Source organism: Rattus norvegicus, chromosome 1, assembly GCF_036323735.1.
Source record: "Rattus norvegicus strain BN/NHsdMcwi chromosome 1, GRCr8, whole genome shotgun sequence".
In the NCBI taxonomy this organism is placed as follows: Eukaryota; Metazoa; Chordata; class Mammalia; order Rodentia; family Muridae; genus Rattus; species Rattus norvegicus.
The window spans coordinates 144421407-144448735 of NC_086019.1; the positions used below are offsets into that span (position 1 = coordinate 144421407).

A 27329-nucleotide genomic window follows, 5' to 3' on the forward strand; every position below is an offset into this window, starting at 1 on the left:
GTGGTTAAAAACTGACTGATGTTCATGAGGACCTGGGTTCCATCTCCAAAGCCTACATGGCAGCTAATAACCATCTATAACTCTACTTTCAGGGTATCCAAGGTCCCCTTCTGGCCTTCATGGGAACATTCATGTAGTACACAGACATACCTACAGACATACTATGTTTATACACCAATATATATAAAATAAAAAATCCCCCCCCCCCATTTTGCCTTTTGCATGGAGAGGACTTTAGACGTTTAGAAAAGGTAGAGAAACAGTGACTCATGTCTAGCCCCACGGTGTGCTAAATAAACTAGGCCATGTCCAGTGACTGCTTCTGTGCTTCTCTGTCTCCTTTACACTTGAGTGACATGCATGTCTCTTGTATTTACACACACGCCTTCCTCCATCTGGAATAGCGTCTCCCTCCATAGTCTACTTGGTGAGCACCTATTTTTAAAATCATGTTCAAGCTCTAATTCCTTCCTAACCAAATCCCCAGATAAAACTAATCGCTCTATTTCTTTACACTTCTATGCCCCTCTCTCTACTTCTGCCCCTTGCTTGTTGCCCCTTGCAGTGTCTAATGTGTTGGTCTATCTAGTTATATTGTAACCTCTTTGAGGTCTAAGATCATGTGACCCCAGCTGGCAAAGATTAAAAGGCTGGCATTGTGGCTGGAGGGCTCTTAACACACGCATCTCCAGAGACCCAAGAACGAAGATGAACAGGGGCGTGTGCTCACAGCACAACCCTCTACCTAAGGCTTAGGGATCCTTGTTGAAGGGGGAGTGGAAAAATTGTAGTAACAAGAAGTTTCTGTAACATTGTATCTCCTAAAAATGTCAGAAATTATACCCGTGAGGTCTCACCAGCATGGCTGCCTAAACATGAAGGGAACAGGGATGATACAAGTAAACATGCTATCATGAAACAGAGAAGGCTCACAGGGCCTCAACCCTAGACAAAGAACTATAGGCAACTAAGGAATGCCAAGAGCCGGAGGGATAGTCTTCCCCAGGGAAGAGCACACCAACTGGTTATCCAGTACCGAATGATCAGCCCTGAAAATGTACACACAAGTAACATTATACAGACAGACCAGGTTGTATTCATGTATTTAGGAATGCATACATACATGTGTGTGGGGGTGGTTGGGTGGGAAGGGGTGTGTAGCAACAATTAAATATTTGTAGCAACAATTAAAGAGGCTATGAATTTGAAATAGAGCAAGCAGGAGAGCAAGGGAGAGTTTAGAGTCAGGAAAGAAAAGAAAATATAGGGGAAATAATGTTAATTTTTAAAAAAAGCGTCTGCTTCGAAGCAGATCTGATAACCCCAGTTTGATCCTCAGGCCCTGTATAGCAGAAAGAGGGAGAAACTCTCAAATGCTGTCTTGTTGTCCAGGACTGTTTTCCAAACCAAACTGACACCATCTTCCTAAGCTCAGCCATGTCTACTTACAAAAGATCCTCTCAGCTGGGCTCAGAAAAGGAGGGGTGCAGAGGGTCATGGGACCCTCACCCAACTAGTCAGCCACTCCTCCCAACTGGTTAAATGCATTTTTTTTTTTTAAAGAACGTTTTGGTAAGTCAGGAATGAAGGCACACACCTGTAGTCCCAGCACTTGCTTGAAGCCAGGACAGAGAGAAGACAAACAAATATTTTGGTGAAGATCTTTAATTGGCACAGCTGGGTCTGTGGTCAGAGACAGATAAGCCCACTGTGGTCACTCCCAAAATATAAGCACCAGGTTTAAGCTGTGCTTAGCAGCTTGCTCTGGAAAGGTTGAAAGATAGAATTGTTTTTCTAAGCATTAGGACTTGGCCCATTTCCCTCTTCTGACCTTAGGAAATGGAGCCTGAAGGGGTTGAAGATGTTGGATTATTCTCGAAGCCTTTGATGAGCCACTAATATATGCTAGATACTGGTAAGGGTTTTGGGGAGACACAGAATGTGTCCACAGGAATCTTGGGATCCTTTGGATAGAAGCAGGTCACTGATAGAGGTGACAGAATATGTCTAAGTAGTGGCCCAAGGACCACTGGCCGGTGGTCGTCAGTGTGGCTCCTTTCAGGATCTATTTTAAGCCCTCCTCCCCTAGGAGAGCTACGATCTATGCTACCCTCCTTTCTACATGTTTCTCTGAAAACTGGGAGGGAACCAGAAAAAAAGTTAAAGGGAGGCCGGGGCTCTAGGAACCCTTTCTTTCTCAGAGTCTGCATTCACAGCGTTTCTCTGCAGGCCTCCCTGGCTCCCTGGTCAAGCCGAGTAGCCGCCCTAGACCGGGGGAGGGACAGCAGCAGGTGACAGCAGCCCCGGGTTATAAATAGGGGTGCGCGTCAGCGTCGGGCAGGAGCCGGGGCTGGAGGCAGGGGCTGCGGTGCCATGGGGTCGCGGAGGGCCTTGGGCCGGGGCTGGGGCCTGGGTGGTCGAGCAGGAACCGGTGGAGATGGCGAGGACGACGGGCCGGTGTGGACTCCTGGCCCAGCCAGTCGCAGCTACTTGCTCAGCGTGCGGCCGGAGGCTAGGTGAGTCGCTTTGGGCCCTGGGTTGCCCCAGGCTGCTCTCTCCCTTGGGTGGTGGCCGGGTGTGGTCAGGCTCTCAAAAGAGCTCTGAAACCTGGAGGCCTGGGTGAAACCTGTGCCTTCTAACTTTTTCAACCCTAAGGTCCTGAGGTCTGGGAACAGAACCAGGCTAGAAGTGACCCTCGTGGTACCCTTTTGACCCCTGGAGGGCTTGAGGGCCTGAGGGCCTCAAATGTGTGGCCCGAGAGAAGAAAGCCCCCGTTCGGGGTGATTTTACAGGGGCCTGAAGACTTTCCTTATCTCCCTCACCCACACCAAGCTACTCCCAGGGCTGAATTCCACAGCGAGTGATAAAGAGATCCAGGGTGGCTGAAATTCCTCAGGCTTCAAAGGAGGGGAAGCTGCTGATGGGTGGGGGTGGGGGTGGGGGGCGCCAGTGGAGACTGTTTAGCTCAGAGTTAGAGATCAGCCTTGTGATAACTGAAGTTCCTCCCCTAGGCCCAGGGCTTTGGCCTTCCAGCTCTGTGTTGTGTCTGGTTGAGAGGAAGGGGTGTCAGGTGGTGGCTGTTGGCCCTGTCGGAGGAACCAGGGAGGGATAAACTCTGAGGGAGTCAACTGCCCTGCCCAGAGGGGACCCAGTAGGGATTGGGCTGCCACAGGAGGGGTGGGGCGGATGAGCCTTTTGCTGGCCTTGCAGTGAAGACGTCTGGAGGCTTTGTTTTAGGAGTTAGGTTATTCCTAGTCGCTGAGGCTACACAGACAATAGACAAGCTCTCCCTCCACCAGACGCTCTAAGACGCAGATGCTGTAAAACAAGCACACACACACACACACACACACACACACACACACACACACCCGAGACACAGACAATAGACAAGCTCTCCCTCCACCAGACGCTCTAAGACGCAGAGGCTGTAAAACAAGCGCGCGCGCGCACACACACACACACACACACACACACACACACACACACCGAGACAGAAACTCCCTGCCCTTTGCGGGCAGCTCAGCTTCCCTCTTCTCTTGAGCCCATTCTCCAAGAGGAAATGTAACAGGGTGGGTCCTACAATAGGCTAAAGCTTAGCACCAGACTTTGGCTTGTGCAATGCCATTCTCTGAGACACTGTCTACAGACTTCTGCTCTCTGCTTAAAACAAACAAACAAACAAACAAACAAAAAGCACAAATACAGGCAGTAAGCACAGTCAGGAAAAGCCCTGGGCACTTCCTCCTGGATCGACTGAGTCCTATTGACCTTGGAGTTGGAAAAGTTCAAGTGTAACCGGAACCTGTTTCTGCATAAAACCCAGCACCATGGCGTCACGTGTTTGGGGCAGGACTGAGGGCTGGTACTGTGACTAAGTCAGACTCAACTGGGTTCCTGGGTTGCTGGGGGTTGTGATGGGGCACCATTTCCTCAACTGTTGGCCCTGCGGGACATTGCAGGGAGATGTGGACATTTATTGTAGTCCTTGGTGGAGCTGCCTGCCCAGAGACAGCCTTGTGGCTGTGACTTATCGCTTATCTCACTTGTCACTGTGACTTATCTAGGCATTGCTTCTTCCTGCATCTGGCCTTTGTCAATAGCAGAGAACAAGGAGAAGGAGAGGAAGCGGGATTCTTCTTGGAGATGGAGCAGCAGAGGAAGGGAAGGAAGGATGGTTTGAAAGCCAGGCAGAGGGGACTGGGTTCTGGGCTGTTAGGAACAAGGCTGGAGGCTGCTTCCTGGCTAAGCTTGTTTTTATGGTGTGCCAGCCAGAGGGCGGGAAGTAAGAAAAGTTTGTGTGGCTTGAGTCCTTGGACCTTAATAGGGGCACGGTTAGAAGACTGTTCTTGTTGGGTATCTGAAGGCTCGAGACGGGAGCAGTGGGAGAGGATTTTCTCATCTTGGACTTGGGACAGGTTCCTCTGTACTTTTCCACGTCCTGCCAACTGGCTACAGACCCCAATGGGTCCCGACAAGAGCAGCCAGGTTTGCTTGGCTTCTGGAAGAGCCTGTGGCCTAAAAGGATTGTGAAATGGGGGAGGGACGGTTCCCCCAACTATGGAAAGGCCTGACGTGTATTGGAGGAGGGAGCTGCGCGGTAGGCTGCCCCTCAAATGACTGACCACCTGTGGAGGTGGAGAAAGCCGGAGAAACAAAGAAGAAAAGGGGTCCCTTGAGGACTTCGCTAGCTCTGCCCAGCTCCATCCCAGGGTCCTGGCCGAGAGGCGAGTTCTGCCCTCCTTCATTTTGGATCCAACATAGTCTGGGTCTGCAGAGCTCTTTTTGGTTTTGTCGCTGTTGCTGCTGCTATTTTGTTTGTTTTGAGGAGCAGGGTTTCTCTGTGTAGCTCTGGCTATCCCAGAACTCACTCTGTAGACCAGGCTGGCCGGGATTACGGGTATATGTCACCACCATCTGGCTTGCTGTGAAGCTCTTAAGGGGTCCTTTCCATGGGCTCTGAGGCAGGGCTTTCCCTGGGAGCCACGTGGCTGGGACTCCAGAGTCTATGCGCCCCACACTTCCTGCCTGCCCCATGGTCTTTAGAGGCGTTTCTAGTTTCATTTCAGTTCAAGGATGTTCAGTGCTCTCGTAGGTCCAAGGCAGATATTCCCACGTGGCTGTCCTATCTGATAGACAATCTCACCCAGCTGTGAGGAGCTCACCCCTCAAGGAGGGCAGCTTGTAGGTAGGCTATGGTACTTTAAAGAATTGAAGCTGAGAATAAGCGTACTGACTGATCAGCTTCTGTGTGACCTCAGAAGTTGTCATGTCCCTGGCCTCTTGTTTCACGAAGGCCCTGATCCTGTTGGCTTCATAGGAACAGAAGGGCTGAGACATTGCTCCCGACCACTTTGAAACAACCTCTGCCATTCCCCTTGGGTAAGGCAGGTGTCTAGGGTGTTAGGGAAACTAAGGCATTGGGTCAGAAATTTCTGGAAATCTTTTATGTCCCAGCATAGAAGGAAAGTAGCCAGATGGGAGACCCCCAGCTTCCATGCCTGTCCCGTTCTTCTAGGTTTATTCTGTTTGAGCCCTGAATTCCTATTCTACAACAGAAGCATGACAAGAACTCTAAAACCCTTCAGCTCCAATGTTAGCTGTCTCTGATGCTCCCTGACCCACCCCATCCTCCACAAACCCAGAAGCTCCACTGCTCCAGATTAGTCGGCCTCAACAGACCCACTCCACCCCTTTTTTAAAGATTTATCTATTTGTTATATATGAGCACACTGTAGCTGTCTTCAGACACACCAGAAGAGGGTATAGGATCTCATTACAGATGGTTGTGAGCTACCATGTGGTTGCTGGGATTTGAACTCAGGACCTCTGGAAGGGCAGTCAGTGCTCTTAGCCACTGAGCCAGTTCTATAGCCCCAGACCAGCCTGGGGCTGAGGTGACCAGGTGCCTATATGCCCCTCAGATTCTCTGGCCTGATTAACATGTAAGGTAAAAGCCCTATACAATGGCTCTAAGAGAGCTTACTTGCTTTTCCCAAGGACACAAGATCTGGTTCCCAAGATCCAGGACGAGCCTCACAACTGTAACTACAGCTCAAGGGATCTGACACCATCCTCTGGCCTCTGATGGCATCTGCACACATTTGGGCATCCTCCCCACCCCATACACATAACTAAAAATAATACAAATCAGGCTAGAGTGATGGCTCTGCACTTCAGAGCATATGCTGCTCTTTCAGAGGACCTGGTCTCAGTTGCCAGCACCCACACTTGATGGCTCGCAACCACCTGTAACTCCAGCTCTAGAGGATCTGATGCCTCTGTCCTTGTGGGGCACCTGCACATGGGAGACACGTGCACACATACACACCCACACCCACACACAGACGCACGCACACACACATTCACACACACACACATACACACATACACACATATACACACACGCACACACACATACACACGCACACACACATACACACACACACACACACATACACGCACGCACGCTCAAAACTTAAAAATAATAAAAACAGACCAGACAATGGTGGTGCATGCCTCCAGCACCCAGGAGATAGGGGCAGGTGAACCTTTGTGAGTTCAAAACCAGCCTGGCCTATAGAACTAGTTCCAGGACAGCCAGGGCTACACAGAGAAGCCCCGTCTTGAAAACCCTGCATTAATTAATTAGTCGAATAAGTTCAAAACACCTTAAATAAGCCTTAACAAACAAACATGCAAGGTGAGGCTTGACTGACGGCCGAGCGAGGAAGCAAAGCTGCAGGAGGAACGGAGAGGACTCCCTGTCTCCGGCTCAGCCTCTTGCCCACGTGGAGGTGGAACCTGCCATTTTCCGTTGTAAATTAGAAAACTGGCCCAATGCCTCTCCTTCCAGGGAGGAGGTCCAGACTCAAGGGGAAATCTCTCAGTTCCAAGGAGAGGGACAAAGGTGGTGTGGTCAGGGAAGGCTAGAGTTAGCCAGTACCTCAGAACTAAGGGAGTTGTGCCCATACAGATTTTTAAGGCTCCAAACAAAGGTGCCTGTGGTGTGTGTGCCCTTTTCCTGACCCTTCTGCAACAGCAGCTCCCTCGGTGGGGAGGGGGGTCATCCTGTTCAAAATGCTGTTGCTTTTCTCCTCCCACCTCCTCTCATAAAAACAATCCCGACTACCCATTGCATGGGTAGCACTGTGTTTTGTAGCTTCTACAGCTGCAAAAGGACCTAGATTTGAAGGCTGTGTGGGCAAGAGTTAACTGAGCAGAAGGGAGGCAAGAAATGGTAGCCTTCGGTGTGGCCTTGCCAGTTAGGGTTTGGCTGTAGTAGAGCCTGGATGTTGGCAGGGATGGTAAGAAGACCACTGAGGATCTTACTTGCTGACATTGAGCTGAGTCTGCACACACTTGCAGTGGGCATACTGCTGCGACATTTTCTACAGAGTAGCATGTGACGCCAACTGTGGTGGTGTTTGCCTGTAACCCCAGGAGGCTGAGGCAGAAGGATCACTGTGAATTCAAAACTAGTTTTGGCTACGCGGTAGGTTTGAAGCCAGCCTGGGTTTTCATGAGGCCTTGTCCCCCCAAAACTAACCAGGCAAGCAAACGGGGTAACAAAAATAAGACAAACCCAACAATGAGGGGATTATTGATAACGAGGGCTGTTAAGTGTGGAGCTGTCTGCATTTAGATCCGAGCACAGTAACAACAAGAGAGTGTTAGAAAAGGAGAAAGAAGTGATGCTTGGATTTGTGGGACAGAAGGAAGAGGTCAAGATGGCGGGCCTGGAGCGTAGGAATTTGGAGGAATGCTGTGGCATCCAAAGAAACCCCACATGCAATGGAGGAGGATGGGTTATGGGGAGATCGGATTGTGGGCTCTCCTGAGTGCCAGTGAGCAGACTTAGGGGGCTCTGAAGAGTGAAGGGGTGAGCATGGGTGGGGTGGCTCTTGCCATCTCCCAAAGACCTGAGATCTACTGGAGGAAGAGGTCAAAGATGGCTCACACCAAAGGGCTGGTGCCCCACTTACACATGAGTCTCCTTCCCCCAAAGGAGGATGCTGGCTCTAGTGTGTGCCTGGTCTCTAAGCAGGATGGGATGCCGGATAGAGGGAGCTGGTGACTCTGGCTCCCGCTGAATTAACTGCTTGGTGTCCCCTCCTCTTCGCTCTCCCAGCTGGTTTGCCTTGCTCTTTAACCAGACTTTAACCTATTAATGGTGGGTGATCTCCAAGCCACCTGTCTGTGCTGGATTTCCAGGAATGCTGCTGCTCTTTCTCAAAGGCAAGAATTGAAGCCTCAGCTACCCGAAGGCTGGTATGCTGTGGGCGGGCGGGGGATAGACGTAGGCATCCCTCTTAGGAGAGAGACTCACGCCCGATGTACACCTTTCTCTCATAGTACAGCCCCCAGGGACCTCCGTCCTGCCTAACAGATTTCCTGGACTCCGCTGCACTTAACGAGCTCTTGGTTTCAGATATATTGGTGTCCAGCAGTGAGGACACTTGCTGCTAACAGGAGCCGCCAACTAAGACAGCTGGTCCCTTTTAATAGAAAGGCCTTTGGGTCTCAGATGGTGGCTGATTAATACTTTGTGACTGTTGTTGATTTTGCCTCCTCCTCCTCTCCTTGCTTTTGGGCCTAATGATTCCATTTACTGTTTTTGCTTAGCTTATCAAGCAACCGGTTGTCTCACCCCAGCTCTGGAAGGTAAACGCACATTGCATTCCATTCTCCGACTGCTTTTGAGAGGCCACTGGATGACTGCTCTGTTCACTAACCAGGCTGCATGGGGTGAAGGGAGGTCTGGATGGTGCAGGGGAGGGCGTAAGAGGGTACTCACATGGGCCGGGGTCGCACAGGGACCAGCGTTGATGCTTGCATGGGCTGCCCTCTGCCCTCTGAACAGACACCGAGGGGATGGAACAGGCCGGAGCCCGGTGCCTAGCTTTGGATACCTTACCATCTTCCTGTGATAGCGACCCTGTCTTTACACGTTGCCCTGCCATCCTGTAATTTCACCTGCCACCTTCTCTTCCTTTACATTTTCCTTTTCATCGGCCCCTCCCCACCCTCAGCGACCCAGAACTCTGCAAGATCAGAGGCGACCTTACTGTCCTGTGCTTTCTCTGGCACTCAGGAGCCAGCTCAGAGCCTGAGGGAGTCTCTGGTCAAGGTTTGCTGGGGGAGGAGCTGCCCTTTCACCTGCGGACAGGGACTGCTCTCCTGCCCCGGCTGAACTGACTGTCAGCATCAGAGCCGGACCATTTCCTGGCTGCTTATCACCAGTTGGGCCCCATCCCAGAATGGGAGATCGGGAAGAGTTGGCTACATTTATTTTTCACACAGAGAAAGATTCCTGACTAGCCAACTGGTTTCTGAATAATTCCTCATGTCTGAAGACATGATTAGTTAGTTCTTAGCTAGTGTGGTTAGTCCTTGATGGGGATGAACACAGAGGAAGCTTTCGTGGGGGAGGAAGAGAGACTAGCTCACATGATTCAGAGTGATGTGGAAGTGCTGGGGCCCGGGGACAGGTTATTCACAAGAAGGCAAGCAACACACACCAGGTCAGGGCTAGGCTCCTTTAACATCATGGAAACCACCGATTCTGGGATCCTTTCAAGGTACATATTAGCCCATGATACCAAATCATGGAACTGGAAGGACTTGGAAGTGTCATGGTCGTAAAGACCGTTAGTTACCAGATGTGTGTGGATTTCCTGGTTTCTCAGGCGCCTGGAGAGGTAACACCTGGAGTCTAGTTCACAACAGAGTAGAGGATAGGGACAGAAAGCTGTGGCAACCAGAAGCCTTGAGGTGGTCAAAAGAACAGGACAATATGGGGTGGCTTTTCCTGACCCAGCCTGATCTACATAGAAAATTCCAGGCAGCCCCAGCTACACACTGAGACCCTGTCTCAACAAACGAACAAAGGTTCCAGAGTAAGACGAGGTAGAAAGACTCCACAGTGGGTCAAGGCTCTCGCTTGACTTTCAAGCCTGGGGCTCAATCTCTAGAACTGATGTAAAGGTGAGGAAAAGAGAACCACAAGTTGCCTCCAACTGCCACATGTGTGCTGTGGCCTTCTTGGGCCCCACCCCTCCTCCTCTTCACACAGTCTCATTCTCATTCTCTCTCTCTCTCTCTCTCTCTCTCTCTCTCTCTCTCTCTCTCTCCACACACACACACACACACACACACACACACACACACACACACTTGCTCTCTCTCACACAAAGTAAATCCATAAATTTAATAAAACCCCAAGTTTGCTTCAAATGATGAGCAAAAACCAAACCAAAACCCAAACAAACAATGTATTTAATGTAATAAGGATTTGCAGCAGTTGGCTATATTTAGCTTAGAATTTTCTAGAAAGTTCTCCAAAACCAGAAATTGCTATTAGTATGACAGCAGCAAGAAACATCTTCAAATCAGGTGCGGTGGTGCATGTGTTTAATTCCAACACTTGGGAGGCAGAGACAAGTGGATCTCTGTGAGTTCGATGCCAGCCTGGTTTACAGAGTGAGTTCTGGAATAGCCAGGACCACATGGAGAGATCCTGTCTTGGAGGAGGAACAAGTAGAGGAGGAAGGAGAAGAGGAGGAGGAGGAGGAGGAGGAGGAGGAGGAGGAGGAGGGAAACAGGAGCAGAAGAAAGAATAAAGAAGTAGAAGAAAGACAAAAGAACCCTTGATACATTTTTAGGGATGTAAAGCACAGGTTACTTGGAAGGCTGAGACAAATAGATCACAAGTTCTAGACTACATATCAACCCACTGTCTGAAAAAAAAGAACGAAAAACATTTCTAGATATTACATTGGAGTGTTCAGGGAGCTGATAGTCTAGCTACCAAGAGGTGCTCTATTTCTAAATGACGTAAAAGGGAAAGAAAGCTGCTGATTCTCAGCGAGAGGATGCACCAAATGCAACTCGTAAGCCTGGCCCAGTCCTCAGGTACATGAGCGGGAGCTCCCCATCCTGGGTGGACCTTAAAGGGAGGACTCAGCTAACTCTTCAGTACCTAGGGCCTGCATTCCTAGACACCATCGATGCAAAAGTCTTACTTGATTTAAAACACTTCCCGAGATGCAGACTTTCTCAAGTGCAGAGTAGTGTTTCCAGAAAAGACGCATTGAGCATGGAGCCTTCTCTCTGCAGAATATGTAGGGTCATACACTGTTTGCTTGTGTCCCTCACCTCTCCCTCTGTACCTGATGGGGAGTCATGGGCAAGAACATATGGCTGTGGGGTCCTCCCCCATCATCGGAAGCCCAGAGAAAGGCAGCTTGGAGCGATTTGTCCTCCACGGTTCCTTCTGCTTCTGTTGATGTTTCCCCTCACGGTCCCAACTGCTGCTCACAGAGTGTGTGCCTGGGAAGGGGAGGAGGGCGGGCACAGCTTGTGCACCACACGACCTGGCTATGTGGTTGAGCTTCACGCCTGGGAATGCACTGTCTTTGCTGGCCCGTGGGAGGGTTTGGTGCCGAGGTCTGTTTCCTGTGCTCAGAAAGGAGTGGACTGTAAGCCCTGAGGACTGTTGGTGAGTCTGGGGTAGACACCGCAAGCCCATAGATACAGCTGAATTCTACAGGAAGGACTTGACCACAGGGAGCTCTGGCTTGCTCAGGAGTCAGTCTGTGGCTCTGCAGCGCTGCGATTCCCGGGTTTGTTTTCAGTTCAGCACGTGGTGTCTGTAGGTGGAGCAGAGGACCCACACCGGCTGGCTAGTACTAGCTTATAACTCCGTGTGGCCTCAAAATTCATTTGATGGTCCGTAGAGTCTCCTTCAAGGCCAAGGCCCTGGCACTGGCAGCTCATTCTTCATCTACCACAGCCTGTGTTGGCACTTTTCTTCTGAACCTGAGCTCTAGGATAGGGTTCCATGCCTTCAGGACCTCCGAATCCTTGAGGGTTAGCTGGCCTTTCCCCCATGGGTGTGGCTGCGCCATGCTCCATCTCCGAGTCCTGACCTGTCTACACGTATGTATGTCTAGTGTATGTCTCTCCTACATGCTAGCTTCCCTGGAGGTGAAAATGGACTATGAAGCCAGCTCCCCGCCATCCCCCAGTAAGGGTTTGATGGCATGGATAGGGCTGTACTCTGGTGTGCCCAGGAGCCTGGCCCGTTGTCAGCTACCTATTGTAATAGCCCTGGGCTGAGATTCCGCTCAGCCCCTTAGTGTCCACCCCAACCTGGCCAGGAAGCCCAGGCGTTCTTGAATAAAGATTTGCTCAGGTATGCCCACGAACGCTGGCCACAGGTGGCTGGCAAACGTGGTAAGACTCACACTTGGCATGGCAAGGCCAGAGTGTATTTTGTAGGGAGGGCTCTAAATGGTCTTTGCTTCTCCTAGGAGCACCTTCTGCTCCATCATTGCTCAGCTTACAGAGGAGACCCAGCCGCTGTTTGAGACCACACTCAAGTCCCGAGCTGTGTCCGAAGACAGTGATGTCAGGTTCACCTGCATTGTCACAGGTAATGAACGATGAGATTGATATGGTCTCAATCAGGGCTCCTGCACAGAGCAGGGTCTTAGGAGGCTAAGCATAGGCGTAGAGGACAGGTGGGTTACGTGTACTACACCAGTTGACTTCAGCTTTTTTTCCCCCTCATTTTAAATCTCTGTGTAGGTTGGTGTCCCTTTTTCTTCTTCTGGAACCCTGTGTGTGTGTGTGTGTGTGTGTGTGTGTGTGTGTGTGTGTGTGTGTGTGTGTGTGTGCGTGCATGCGTGCGTGCATGCATGAGTTCGTGAGTGCATGTGTATGTGTGTATGTGTGCACGCACATGCATCCATGAGTGTGAGTGTGTGTGCGTGCATGAGTTTGTGAGTGCATTGTGTGTATGCACACACATGCATGCATGAGTGTGTGAGTGTGTGTGCATGCATGAATGTGTGAGTGTGTGTGTGTGCATGCGTGAGTGTGTGTGGTGTGTGTGTGCGCATGTATGTGTGTGAGTGTGTGTTTGCACGCACGTGCATGCATGAGTGTGTGAGTGTGTGTGCATGCGTGAGTGCATGAGTACATGAGTGTGTAAGAGTGTGTGTGTGTGTGTGTGTGTGTGTGTGTGCGCACACATGCTCGTGTGCTTTGCCTTTCTTCTTTAAAACCTGTGTCTACGGCTGAGATCGTGGCTCAGTTGGTCAGTTGGTACAGTGCTACCTAGCATACGTGAAGCCCTGGCTTTTACTCTCAGCATCACACGAACCTGGCACAGGTCTGTAATCCCAGCACTTGGGAGAACAAGAAGATCAGAAATTTAAGGTCATTCTAAGCTACATAATGAGTTTGAGGTAGGCCTAGGCTACATGAGACCCTCAAAAAAATAGAAAATAAAGACAATGAATCCCCCAAACTGTGGATTCTTCCCCTTCAAGTATACTCAGAGTATTGATGACTGATCTTAGAAGCCATCTTTTATTTTTTTTGTTTTTTTTTTAAGATTTATTCATTTATTATATATAAGTACACTGTAGCTGTCTTCAGACACACCAGAAGAGGGCATCAGATCTCATTACAGATGGTTGTGAGCCACCATGTGGTTGCTGGGAAGTGAACTCAGGACCTCTGGAAGAGCAGTCGGTGCTCTTAACCGCTGAGCCATCTCTCCAGCCCAAGAAGCCATCTTTTAAACACCCCACTGAATAGTTGAACCATTTGTGACTTGGGAGTAAGCAGCCTGAGAGGAGGTAGTGTGTAGTTACTCCGACTGTAGACCCTGGAGGCTACCTGTCTTGGACTCCTCATCCCACCCCTTTCCTGGTATATGGTGATAAACAGGTTGCTACCCCTTCACTGCATTATGAAGCCGGGTGAGTTAATGCCTGCACAGCCATTGGAATAGCACGCAGCAGCCTGCTGGTACCTTGCTCCTGTTTGGAAGCGAGACTATGTGTTTGCTTTCCACTGAGCTCCCTCATGGCCTTTAAGTCGGAGGCCCTGTGGACTTAAGGAGACTAAGTTATGAGGGCTGGGACACTGGCTCCAGAACTGTCCCTTTTGCACACTTCCCAGCAGAGCTGCCCTCTGCCCCATCCTGATGTGCCTTGATGTGCCTCAAGGCCTCACCTTCAGCTGCACAGTCACCATTTCAAAGGGCCCATGCTTCCAAGAACACATCGTTTTGTTTGTGATTTTTGTTTGTTTGTTTGTTTGTCAGTGAGTCAAAGGCTTGTGTGGTTTCCAGGTGTCACACTACCTGATCCTGAAGGGACTTGGTTAGCCCAGCCAGGTAAACAGCTTCTTTGGGATTGTTTTTTCTGTGGGTAGCTGTCCCAGTTGCCAGGACACCAGCAGTAAATCTGCTAGAGAGACACTGACTTCCCTGTGTCCTTTATCTTTGTGTGACACAGTGTGTTGCAACTGAATTCTTCCAAACCCCTGTGACGTTCTATTGTTAGGTCAGCTTTGCAGAGGAGGAAGCTGGAATTGGCTAGGCGAGCCACCCAAGGGGTGAGGAGCCACCCAAGGGGTGAGGAGCTAGTTGCTCTTCCTTAAGCACCACCCCTGGCTGAGCCTCTGTGGCGCTGCCTCTGGCTGCGTCTTCTGCTCTGCAGCACCAATGGTTTCTTAGAAAAGAACTTCACTCCATGATTTCTCATGAGCCGCTTTATGTAGAATGTTCTTAGTTATCTTTGAAAAGAATCAGGACCTGGGATGTAGTTCAGTTGGTCAAGCTCTTGCATAGCACGTATGAGACTGTGGCTTGTCCTCTAGCGGTGCGTAAACCTGTGGAGGGCATTTCTGTGATCCCCACACTCTGTGGGTGGAGGCAGGAGGATCATAAATTCACGGTCATCCTGTGTTATACAGCCAGTTGTGAACCCATCTTGGGATGCACGAAACCCTGGCTCCAAGACAATAAAATTTTATTTTATTCAATTATACATGTACGTAGGTGAAGATTTCAAATTATAATAAAGGACATTTATCAAAGTACAGCAGTTTATCCCTTCTACCGATCTGGGATTGGAGGGATGAGCTATCTGGTTTGTTGCTGCTGCTGCTCTTTGAGACAGGGTCTCACTGTGAATCTCCTGCTGACCTGAACTCTGTTAGACAAGATGGGTCTTGCGTTCACAAGGATCTGCCTGTCTCTGCCTCCCGGGTTATTAATTATTGTTATTAACAGTAATTAACAATTATTAATTCCTCCCGAGTGTCGAGATTAAAGGTGCACCCCTCCACACACACTCTGAGGTTTTGCTTTTGTTTTAGGACAGGGTCTTGAGCTAGCCTAGACTGGACTCCAACTGGAGATCTTGCTCCAGCTTCTGAGTGCTGGGATTATAGGTATGCACACAACCACCAGGCCCAGCATTGAGGTTTTAAAGACATTTCAACCGCCCCTCTTCCCCCTCCACCCCTGGTCACCAATCCTGTGCCCTATGGGGGTTTTCTGGCTACTTCTCAGTTTCTGCCACTTCTAACTCAGGCTTGGTTCTGAGTGAGCTTCCCTTTCTATGTGCCGGTATACTTCCTGTTTGCAAAGTTCTGGGACTTTACAAAGTTCCATTTCTCTTGCTGCTTGTTCTCCCTGTCTCCCCCTCTCTCTCCCCCTCTGCCCCCCGCCCCCGTGTGTGTGTGTGTGTGTGTGTGTGTGTGTGTGTGTGTGTGTGTTGTCATGTATCTCCCTCTCTCTTGTTTTGCATGTTCGTTCTGCTACCTCGAGGCCACTGCTGCTTTGCCTAGCAGATGCCTTCTTCTCCCAGCCTGCTCCTGGGCCAGCCTCGGCACTTCCAGGAGAATCCCTGCTCTCTCCTCCGTGGCTCAGTTACTTTGCCATATTTCTTTCTCCGGGACCATGAGATCTGTAAGGGTAGGGTGCACGTGGACTTGGCTGGTGTCTCTCTGGAGCTGCCACAGTACTCACTTGCCACATAACCTCCATGACCCCTGACCATGTTGATGACAAAATTAGTATCTTTTCCACTTGGCTCATCTCAGCAGCAGCTTGGGTGGGGCAGCGGCAGCGTTTGCTGCATGAGGAGCCTCAGGAAGAGCAGGCATTGGGTGTCATGGCTTCTCAGAATCAATGTGGACTCGCCAGACACCAGCTTGGTGTACAGAATCTTGGGACGTTTTATTGAATGCTCTCAATCTCCTCATGGGAGTAAACCTTTTCTGCCTCAAGCTCAACCCAAAGAAGCAATTGAAGAATTATTATTAGTATTATTCTGTGTGTATGATGTGTGTGTATGATATCTGTGTGCATGTGTGTGGTGTGGTATGTGTGTGGGTGCATGCATGCCTATGATGTGTGTATGTGCGCACATGTGTGGTATGGTATCTGTATGGTATGTGTTTACATGTGTGTATATGATATGTGTGGGGTGTGCGTGCGTGTGCGTGCATGTGTGTGTGTGTGTGTGTGTGTGTGTGTGTGTGTGTGTGTGTTGTCTTAGTCAGGGTTTCTAGTCCTGCACAAGCATCATGACCAAGAAGCAGGTTGGGGAGGAAAGGGTTTATTCAGCTTACACTTCCACATTCCTGTTCATCACCAAAGGAAGTCAGGACTGGAACTCAAGCAGGTCAGGAGGCAGGAGCTGATGCAGAGGCCATGGAGGGATGTTTCTTACTGGCTTGCTCACCATAGCTTGCTCAGCTTGCTTTCTTATAAATCCCAAGACCACCAGCCCAGATGGCACCACCCACAATGGCCTGGGTCCTTCCACCTTGATCAGTAGTTGAGAAAATGCCTTACAGCTGGGTCTCATGGAGGCATTTCCTCAACTGGGGCTCCTTTCTCTGTGATGACTCCAGCTTGTATTAAGTTGACACACATAACCAGCCAGTACATATATGTGTGTGATATGTGTATGATATATACAGTATATGTGTGTGTGTATGTGTGTAATGTGTGTGTGAGCATGGGGGCATACATACGGAAGCACATGTGTGGAGGTCAGAGGACAACTTTCAGGAGTCACTTCTCTCCTTTTATCCTGGATTCTAGGGTTTGAGCTCAGGGTGCTAGGCTCATACAGTGAGTGTTTTAAAACCCCTGAGCCCAGAGGAATAATTATTTTTAAATCACATTGTATTTTAGTGTGTGTGTGCACGTGCGTGTGTGTCATAGTCAAGAACGACTTGGGAGTTGGTTCTGTCCTTCTGTTATGTGAGTCCCAGGGATGATACTCTGGTTGGTAGGCTGGGTAGGAAGCACTTTTATTAGCAAATCCATCTCACGGGCCTCAGGAGCAATGGGCTTTTTTGTCTTTGTTTGTTTGTTTTTAATCCCTGCTCACAATGTCCAGCCATGGTCTCCCATGAGGAGCACCTACCAATCGTTCCTGTGCGGGTGTCAGGGCTCTGGACAACCACAATATCCACGTCTTCAGTCCCTGCTGTCCCCTCCCTATCCCACACAGACCCCAAATCTCAGTTCCTTCAGTTTTCTGTAGCCGATTAGACACAGGTCACCATAGTATCACCACGTGTAAGGAGGAAAGGGAAGGGGAGGGTGCCAAGAACTGGGGAGACAGTGTTAGACACTCGGTCTCAGTCTGGAGGTGTTCCTGGCTGGTCAGTGGCTGAGGCTGACCTCTCTGTGAGGCTGTTGTTGACCCTTAGTGGAGGCAGGGTGGCCACATAAGTCTCTCTTTCTCTCTGGGAGAAGCAGTCTTCCCCCAACAAAGGTAGTATGTGTCAGCCCCGACTCTGGGAATTTGCCAGGTTGAGGATGATGCTTTCCCGCTGGTTGGAACCTTGTCCTGGAGAGGAAGATTCAGCTGTGGCAGAGAAGCAGGGAACTGGCTGTTCCAGGAGGGAAACCCCTGCAGACCTAGAGCAGGAGCACAAGACCTGCAGCCTTCTTTTCACTCAGAGTGGGAGAATAGAGACAGTGGGCCTATGGCTGGGCAATCTGACTCCTGGCTCCTGCAGGCCTCTTTTGGCTGGAATGCTACTGGGTGAGACTGCTTATCTCTGCCCAGTGTGGTGGCCTCTCTCCTTTACTCTCCTCAGCTCTGAAGTACATTCTCTCTCTCTCTCTCTCTCTCTCTCTCTCTCTCTCTCTCTCTCTCTCTCTCTGTGTGAACATATGTGCTTACTCACATGTTGAGGTAGAGGAAGAAAGCATCTGAGGTAGATATGTAAGAGCTACATATCTAGAAAGAAAGAAAAGAGAAAGGATGGAAGAAAGGAAGGAAGGAAAGAAGGAAGAAAGGGAGGAAGGAAAGAGAGAAGGAAGGGAGGGAGGAAGGGAGGGAGGGAGGGAGGAAGGAAGGAAGGGAGGGAGGAAGGAAGGAAGGGAGGGAGGAAGGAAGGAAGGGAGGGAGGAAGGAAGGGAGGGAGGAAGGAAGGAAGGGAGGGAGGAAGGAAGGGAGGGAGGAAGGAAAGGAGGGAGGAAGGAAGAATCCTATTTTGGGGAAATAAGTCTAATATGATAAATTTTAGGAGCAAATTATACATTGACCCCAGAATCCTCCTTGGAAAGAATGCTGGAGAAGGGAAGTCTCCGTGTCCTGCGCCAGCCGTGTGACCCTGGGTAGTCATTCCCTTAGCTCCTGTGGGGTTTGCTTCCTCTTGTGTGAAGAAGGACTCACATAGACCACTTTATAGCAGAGAGGGATTTGAGCTCAGGCCTTCTCTTCCCTCACCAGGTGACTTTCGCAGAAGTCTTAGTTCGTGAGCCTTGATCTCCTTTTCATTTTCCTTACTTAAAAAAGGCTTTAGCATTTTTTCTGTATCTGTGTGCCAGAGTACGTGTATAGCATGTGTGTATAGCATGTGTGTATAGCATGTGTGTACCAGTGCCCTAGGAGGCCCCAAGAGGGCGCCAGAGTCTCTGGAACTGGAGCTGCAGGTGGTTGCGCACAGCCAGGTGGGGCCTGGGAACCGAACCCCAGTCCTCTGCAAGAACAGCAAGAGCTCCCAACCTCAGGGCTGGTTTCCATTGTCCTGCACTGGGCATTGTAACTACATCCTTAGGAGCATTCTGAGGGTTGGCGAGACATGCACAGAGACTGTGTCTCTCAGCTTGGCTTCTAGCACACAGTTCTCAGAGGAACCAGGGAAAATCCCATATCTGAAAGTTCTCTTAAAACTCTAACAGAGTTTCTTCAAATTGGGAGTGGCCGGGGCACTGTGGGTGTCCAATCTGGGTTCCCTAGGTGAGCCTGCTAGCTATGAAACAGACCGTAGACTGTGAAGGGGCAGAGGAAAGCTACTGGCCCAGGTTCTAGGTTCTATTTTGAACTCTCCCAGAGAGGTGTGTGTGTGTGTGTGTGTGTGTGTGTGTGTGTGTGTGTGTGCGTGTGTGTGTTCCTGTATGCCTGTGTGCCTGTGTGTGTGTATGCCTGTGTATGTGTGTGTCTGTACCTGTGTGTGTGTATGCCTGTGTGTGTGTATATGCCTGTGTGTATGTGTGTTTGTGTGTGTGTAACATGTGTAGAAGTACGTGTGACGCTGAGTTAAGGACCTATCTCTCTCTGGCTTTTGAGTATTTATATAATATAGTTCACATTATCCAGGAAATAAGCAGCATGTTCCCCAAACAAGCTTGTTTTCAAAGCCATTCTTGCTATGAAGCCCTGAATTGACAGCTTGATCCCCACTATTGGCAGAATCACAAGGAGGTCCTGTGGGGGAGGCCGCAGCTGTGTAGGCCACTCAGTGTTCTTCTCCTCCTTGCACCATGCCTTTGTCCCGCTCCGGCCTCTCTGGACTGGAGGCTGAGGGTGTCCCGGGCAGGTCATGAGGCAGAAGGCTCCAAGGCCCTGGTGGGTGAGATCATCCCACAAGATGGTGAGAGCACCTGCGCTGGCCCTGGCCACATGCACAGTGATGTAACCAAGGGCTTTAGCGCACAGTGGAAACACAGGGCTCGGTTTACAGCCAGCCTGGCCCAGTTTGTTCCTGGCTGAGCCAGCTGTAGCCCTGCCTCCCCTGCTCCCCTCTGGTGTTTGAGTTCCCTAGCTTGCCCTTTGCTCTTCCTTGTGTGCCTTGGCTGGGGTTCCCGTGTCAGCCTTGCCCTCCCCAACCACCTTGTGTTTGCTTCCTCCCGCCTCACTCCTTTCCTTGCCCATGTTATGGAGTAACCACTATGCAGACACTGGTGCAGGTGATAGAGATAAGGCAGTGAGCAAAGGATGGCTCCTGCCCACGTGGGTCTGGGGTCTAGTAGGAGGGATGGCCAAGGAGCTAAGCTTACAGCGTCCTGTCCTGATTAGTGGGGGGAAGGGGAGGTGCAGGTGATGCACCCGTGTCTTCAGTGTTACTCCATCCCAGACCAAATCCCCAGCCAAGAGGCTCACTTCCTTCTCTGGACCAGACTCTTCGTACTGTCGATGTGTTCATCGGTGAATATTTATTTATTGTGGATTGCATTACCGGGCTCTATTCTCGGAACTGGGGACGCAGCAGTGTGGAACACTGATAAGTCCCCTCTGCCATGGAGCTGATGTCCCACGGTGTGCATTCCTTAACAGATAGGGCGCACACAAATTAGCAAGCTCAATGTGTCGCATGGCACTGTGTTCTAGGAGGGAAGAAACAAGAAGAGGGATGGCAAGGCTGGGGGGAGAGAGCCACAGGCTCGCACAGGGTGTCAGAAGGTCCCTGTGAGGAGTCAGACAGGAAGCAGAGCTGCGCAGGATGTGGCCTCCTGTGCTGGGTTAGGGTGACCCAGCAAGACTGAGGCACAAAGGGGAGAGGGAGACAGGATTGGGCCAGTGATAGGGTGCAGACGACGTGTGCCTGTGTGAGGCGGGGCTCCTGGGTGCTGAGTGTGGGGGAGGGTAGACTGACAGGGAAGCTCCACTCCCGAGAGGCCGAGAGGCCGAGGCAGAGGAAGCAAGGCCAGTGGGGAAGGTCTCCCTGTGACCCAAGTGGGGGATGAAGGTGATGGGGACTAGGCCGTGACAGGAAACGGTCAGATTCTGGATCTGTTCTTCAGGGAGAGCCTGTAGGTCTGTCTGACAGAGTGGGTGTGAGGAGAAGAAAGGTAAAAGGGCTCGGTGCTTTGGCCTGAACCACACTGGGGGGATTATCCACTTACTGAGCTGTGTCAATCAGCTTGGGATAAGGATAAGGAGTCTGTTGTCTGTTGCTTGTTAGGCCTTCCAGTGCAGATATGAAGTCAATGTGCAGGTCAGGAGTTGAGAGGAGAGGGCTGGGCCAGAGATCACAACAGCAGGGTCCTTGCTGCTTCTTGATCAGCTAGAGCCAGTCTAGGAAATGAGCAGTCAGGCCTAAGAATGGACCATCGATTTAGCGATGTTCGAGGATGTGCGAGTCACAGGTGACCTTAGTGAACAGTTCTGGTGCCGCAGAGGAAGCAGGAGCAGAGCTGGAAGACTGAGGGAGACGTATCCACAAACGGTTTCTACAGGCTTAGGTGCAGTGGTCACATCTTTATCCCAGCACTCAGAGGCAGAGGCAGGCAGGTCTCTATGAGCTCGAGGACAGCCTGGGCTACATGGTTCCAGGACAGTAAGGCCTACATAGAAAGACCCTGTCTCAAAAATAATAATAACAGGCCAAGGGATGGTGGCAGAGACAGGTGAGTTTGAAGTCAGCCTGGTCTACAAAGTGAGTTCCAGGACAGCCAGGGCTACACAGAGAAACCCAGTTTCAAAGAAACCAATAAATGAATAAATAAACATATGAGTGAATAAATAAAATATCTCTCTTCTTTGCTCTTTATCTTCTTTCTTTATATTTTCCTCTGAGACAGGGTAGCCTCTCATTCTGTAGCCAAGGCTAGCCTGAAACTGTAGTTGTGAACCAGGCTTAGAAGCAGGATTTGAAAGTCTGTTGGCTACCCGCTGACTCCCATCAGCTTCTTTACCTATCTCTACCTCTTAGGTCGTGTGTCAGAACAGGGCTCTTACCTACCCTTCAGAACTATATTTCCAGGTGTAGAGGAATGGCTCAGCCGATAAAGTGCTTTCCCTGCAAGCATGAAGAGCTGAGTCTGGTCCCCAGTGTAAAAACCTGGAGGGAGAGGCAGGAGGGAGGCAGAGATAGAGGACCTTAGGGGAAACCCCTATCCAGTGAGAGAATCTACATAAAATGGGGCGGGGAGTTTGAGTGTTGGTGAGTTTGAGTGTTGGTGAGTTTGAGTGTTGATGAGTTTGAGTGTTGGTGAGTTTGAGTGTTGGTGAGTTTGAGTGTTGATGAGTTTGAGTGTTGATGAGTTTGAGTGTTGATGAGTTTGAGTGTTGGTGAGTTTGAGTGTTGGTGAGTTTGAGTGTTGATGAGTTTGAGTGTTGATGAGTTTGAGTGTTGGTGAGTTTGAGTGTTGATGAGTTTGAGTGTTGGTGAGTTTGAGTGTTGGTGAGTTTGAGTGTTGGTGAGTTTGAGTGTTGATGAGTTTGAGTGTTGGTGAGTTTGAGTGTTGGTGAGTTTGAGTGTTGGTGAGTTTGAGTGTTGATGAGTTTGAGTGTTGATGAGTTTGAGTGTTGGTGAGTTTGAGTGTTGGTGAGTTTGAGTGTTGGTGAGTTTGAGTGTTGATGAGTTTGAGTGTTGGTGAGTATATGGAAAGGGTTAGAGGAAGACAAATGTTCACCTCTGGGCTTCACATGCATGCACACCTACTCTCGCACACATATGTGCATACATGCTCACACATGAACATGTGTACATGCATACTCCACAGACATATAAAAATAAAAAGTACATTTCTAGACACAGTGATTAGATTAGATTAGTTGTCTCATCAATGGGTCAATCAGGGAAGCAAGAGGCACGAGACTATGTAGTTAGGAGCTCTGCTCCATGGGTCGTCAGGGAATCCCCAAGGAAGAGGCTGGTAGATTCTTTAGTTAGCCTCATCACAGTGACTGGGTGGGTGAGTGTGAATGGATGGATAGGTGGGTCAAAAACGAGTGGATGGCTGTGCGGTGGTGGTGCCTGCTTTTAATCCCAGCACTCTGGAGGCAGAGTCAGATGGATCTCTGTGTGTTCAAGGACAGCCTCGTCTACAGAGTGACGAGTTCCAGGACAGCCAGGGCTACACAGAGAAACCCTGTCTCAAACAAAAAAAGGTGACTGGATGGATGGATGGTTGGATGGATGGGTGGTTGGGTGGATGGGTGGGTGGGTGGATGGATGGATGGACGGATGGATGGGTGGATGGGTGGGTGGGTGGATGGGTGGATGGATGGATGGATGGGTGGGTGGATGGATGGATGGGTGAGTGGATAGATGGGTGAGTGGATGGATGGGTGGGTGGGTGGATGGATGGATGGACGGATGGGTGGGTAGGTAGATGGGTGGGTGGGTGGATGGATGGGTGGGTGGGTGGATGGGTGAGTGGATGGATGGATGGGTGAGTGGATGGATGGATGGATGGACAGATGGGTGGGTAGGTAGATGGGTGGGTGGGTGGATGGATGGGTGGGTGGGTGGATGGGTGGGTGGATGGATGGATGGGTGGATGGATGGATGGATGGGTGGGTGGATGGGTGGGTGGATGGGTGGGTGGGTGGATGGATGGATGGACGGACGGGTGGATGGATGGATGAATGGATGGATGGATGGATGGATGGATGGATGGATGGATGGATGGATGGGTGGATGAGTGTTTTAGTTACATTGTCAAAGGATGCAGCTTAGGGACTTGGAATGAAAGGAGGGGTCACAGAAGTGATGGTAGTGGTGGGGTTTGCAGAGGAGGACTATGAGGCAGAGTCCTTTCTATATTTTTTCTAAACTTGAGGGTACTGAACGGGGCGCTGTCGAAGAACGCTTATTTCCAGTTAGTAATTGCTGATAATTCCTTACTCTCTTCTACTAGAAAGCTAAGAATCACCCCCCACCCCCACCCCGCCCCCGCACCAGTTCTCTTCCTTCCAGTCAGAAGGGGAAATGCTTTCTGCTTTGACAGATCCTTCTTTCTGAAGCTGAGCTGTGACCAGGCCTGGGCACTGGTACTGTCCGGCCCTTGCCTCTCTGTGTCTCCTCCCATCGCTTTGGATCTCACTTGCTGTTGTTCCATCTCTCGCTTTGTTGTCAGGATACCCAGAGCCAGAGGTGACCTGGTACAAGGATGACATAGAACTGGACCGTTACTGTGGCTTGCCAAAATACGAGATCACTCACCAAGGCAACCGGCACACCCTGCAGCTGTACAGGTGAGGGAGAGGGGCCTGCGTGGCTCTCTGCCCTCCTGAGGGCCCTGTCCTGGATCCTGCCATCAGACACGGAGTCAGCTGGGTGCAGATGCCCAGGTGCTCTCTGGAGTTAGAGGGCAGGGCTCTGCTACTGAGGTGATCTACCTGGCGGACTGTGCTTTCTGCCAGTGTCTGGGACCTCCCTAGGCCAGGGCAGACGTGCTGCTGACAGCCACAAGTGAGTGCAACCAGAGGAGGCCCTGACCCTCAGAAACCTTTTCCATGAGGTCAGCAGCCAGGAAAAGCAACAGTGCCGTCATTACTACTCCTGGGGCTGTGTTGGTCACCTGCTTCTGAAGGGAGCTCTTCTGGGCCCCCAGTCTAATCCCTCTTGGGACAGCATGACCTTGGTCAGCTGCCACCCTCTTGTGGGCCTCAGTTTCCTCCGTTGTAACTGAGGAAATCCATGATGCCTAAGGTAGGGCAGGACTTGGATTGGGAGGGAGACTGTGGTTAATGCCAGAGACTCTGGCTGTGGGGAGGAGGGCTCTCACCTCCCACGGCCCGGGAGAGATGGCGCCTCATGCTCCTACCTCTAGGTGTCGGGAAGAAGATGCTGCCATCTACCAGGCCTCTGCCCGGAACACCAAGGGCATCGTGTCTTGCTCAGGGGTCCTAGAGGTGGGCACTATGACGGAGTACAAGATTCACCAGCGCTGGTTCGCCAAGTTGAAGCGTAAGGCTGCGGCCAAGATGAGGGAGATTGAGCAGAGCTGGAAGCACGGGAAAGAGGCTTCAGGGGAGGCTGACACACTTCGCAAGATCAGCCCGGACCGCTTCCAAAGAAAGCGCCGACTGAGTGGAGCGGAAGAGGCAGTCCTCCCGGCGCCACTCAGGGGAACGGAGGAAGGGCCCTCAGCAGCTTGGCAGGAAGGAGAGGCTGAGTCCACTCAGCACCCAGGTTTGGGGATGATCAACAGTTTCGCTCCTGGTGAGGCACCCACCAATGGGGAGCCTGCCCCAGAGAACGGGGAGGACGGAGAGCACGGCCTGCTGACCTACATCTGTGAGGTCATGGAACTGGGGCCTCAGAACACCCCTCCAAAGGAGTCTGGGGCTAAGAAGAAAAGGAAGGATGAGGAATCTAAACCAGGAGGGCAGAAACCAGAGTTAGGGAAGGCAGAAGGGAGCCAGTGCTCTTCAGAAAATGGCATCCCTAGCTCAGACAAACTCAATTCCAGTAGAAGGGAGAAGAAGTCCAGGGATGTGCAGCCAACTCAGAACCAGACCAGAGACAGGGTAGCACGGGGGCCTGGGCCTTCTGGGATAGAAAGCACCAGGAAGACAGCCTCTGTTCTGGGTACTCAAGACAAGGTCCAGGATGTCCCGGCCCTGGCCCCGGCCCCCGCCCCGGCCCCCGCTCCTGTCCCAGTCCCTGCACCCGCCCCTGTTCCAAGCCTCAGCTCAGAGCAGGTGTATTTCTCGCTGAAGGACATGTTCATGGAGAGCACCCGGGCAGGCAGGTCCCAGGAAGAGGAAAAATCTCCACCTCCAAGTACCAGAGTAGCTGGAGAAAGTCCTTCAGGGAAGGTACCTGTCAAGGCTAGAGGGGAGAAGGTACCTATGGTCTCTGGCCAGCCCACGTCTTCCACGGTGCCCCCGCCTATTAAACCTTTGAACAGGAAGAGATTTGCCCCTCCTAAATCCAAAGTGGAGTCAACTACCTCCTCTTCCTCAAGTCAGACTCCAGAATCTGTGGCCCAGAGCTTAGGGAAGGCCCCACCGCCAGCCTCTGCCCAGGTCCCAACACCCCCTGCCCGACGGAGACATGGCACTCGAGAGAGCCCCTTGCAAGGACAAACAAGCCACAAGACTCCAGGAGAGGTAAGTGTGGCTATTGAGTGCTTAGAGGCTGCTCTGGGAAGCTGACCTCATGGAAACCCTTGCTGTGAGGCCTTGGCATCTAGTGAGTGGTGGGCTATTTATAGAAGGGGTGGGGAAAGGACGAGGTACCAGCCAGGAGCAAGGGGCCGCAGGCATGGCCGTATTCCACATAGGAGCATCCAGGCAGCATAGCCCGACTGTGTCACTTTCTGTCTGAGAGAATAGAGAGATTCCTGGCTGAGGGAAGAGGGGGAAGATACTGTTCTCTGGAAGGAGGAAGAGGGATAAGTAGCCACGTTGAAGCTTCAGTGCTTCATGAAGGAGACGGGAGTGCTCTGAAGTATGCAGCAGTGTACACGAAGCTACAAGACTTGAAAATGTTGTTTGTGTTGGCAGGGCAGCGGTGACACCGCCTTTAATCCCAGCACTTGGGAGGCAGAGGCAGGTGGGTCGCTGAGTTCCAGAACAGCTAGGGCTATACAGAAAACCCCTGTCTTGAAAAACCAGAAAAACTAAAAATACTGTACATTATAATCCAAGCCCTTGGGAGACTTAGTCTGAAAGAGTGAGTCAAGGCCTAGGACGCATAGCAAGACCTTGTTTCAAAACAAAACCACCCCCAGGACTCCCCAAACCAAAAGTCTAAGAAGTACTGGTTTACTCTGGTTTTACTTAAGGTTTTGGGATCTGGCATATCTTAGCAAGGTGTGATCTCAGGCTGGTAGTAATAGTCCAAATAGTAATCCATACCCACCGTGCAGACCACTGCAAGAGCTGTGCGCTTGGCAGGCATGAGAGGTGTATGTGACTCAGTGGGGCGGCATGCGACGTACTCCGGCGGCAGGTGGGAGAAAGCTGGGAACAGGAGCCCTTCGTTTCCAGGGAACAGGTAGCCAAGAGGAGAATGTGTTTGGTGTGAAGGAGGCTGAGGCAGATGGGGTCAGCAGTGTGGAGCTTCAGGGTCAGGGTGCAGAGGATGAGAGGTGGCTAGGGTCTCATGCTCCAGGGTGGAGGGAGGGAAGATTCCCCTAGGGTTAAAGTGTTCCACCTTTGGTCAGTGTTAGCATGTTAGCAGCTCTTCTAGGCTCTGCCCAACAGTTACCTGGCAACAGCCAGGCTTGCAATGAAGAGGGCTATTTGGCCTCTCCCTCTCTCTCTGACCCTTTCTCGCCCCCCTCTCTCTTTCCTCCTCCCTCTTTCCCCTCTCTATGTGTTCCCTGCTGGCCCCTTCATCTTCTCTCATCCACACTCTCTTCTCTGTCCCCTCTCTTTCTCTGCCTCTACTCCCTTCTCAACCCCCTTCCCATCCCCCCAAATAAACTTGTTCTGTACTAGAATAGAGTTCTGTTCTACTCTGTGGCTACTCAGCATGGGCGAGGAAGGCGCCCCCTTCTGCCACACCGTGCCTCACTCTACAAAACATATCCT

General features: G+C 51.0%; 1 protein-coding gene across 3 annotated transcripts in view; it reads left to right on the forward strand.

Annotated features, from left to right (window-relative positions):
• Nucleotides 1–2283: 2283 nt before the first annotated feature.
• The window catches only part of Alpk3 (alpha-kinase 3), a 47845-nt gene continuing 22799 nt past the window's right edge, over nt 2284–27329 (forward strand). The window contains exons 1-5 of one of the 3 annotated variants that reach the window (XM_039085024.2): nt 2284–2516; nt 8626–8664; nt 12315–12436; nt 23921–24038; nt 24617–25901. In XM_039085024.2, the coding sequence (XP_038940952.1) occupies nt 2374–2516; nt 8626–8664; nt 12315–12436; nt 23921–24038; nt 24617–25901 (1707 nt within the window). In that variant the 5' untranslated portion in view covers nt 2284–2373. The remainder of the gene's footprint in view (nt 2517–8625; nt 8665–12314; nt 12437–23920; nt 24039–24616; nt 25902–27329) is intronic. The other 2 variants (NM_001191895.2, XM_008759546.4) reach the window with 2 other exon arrangements.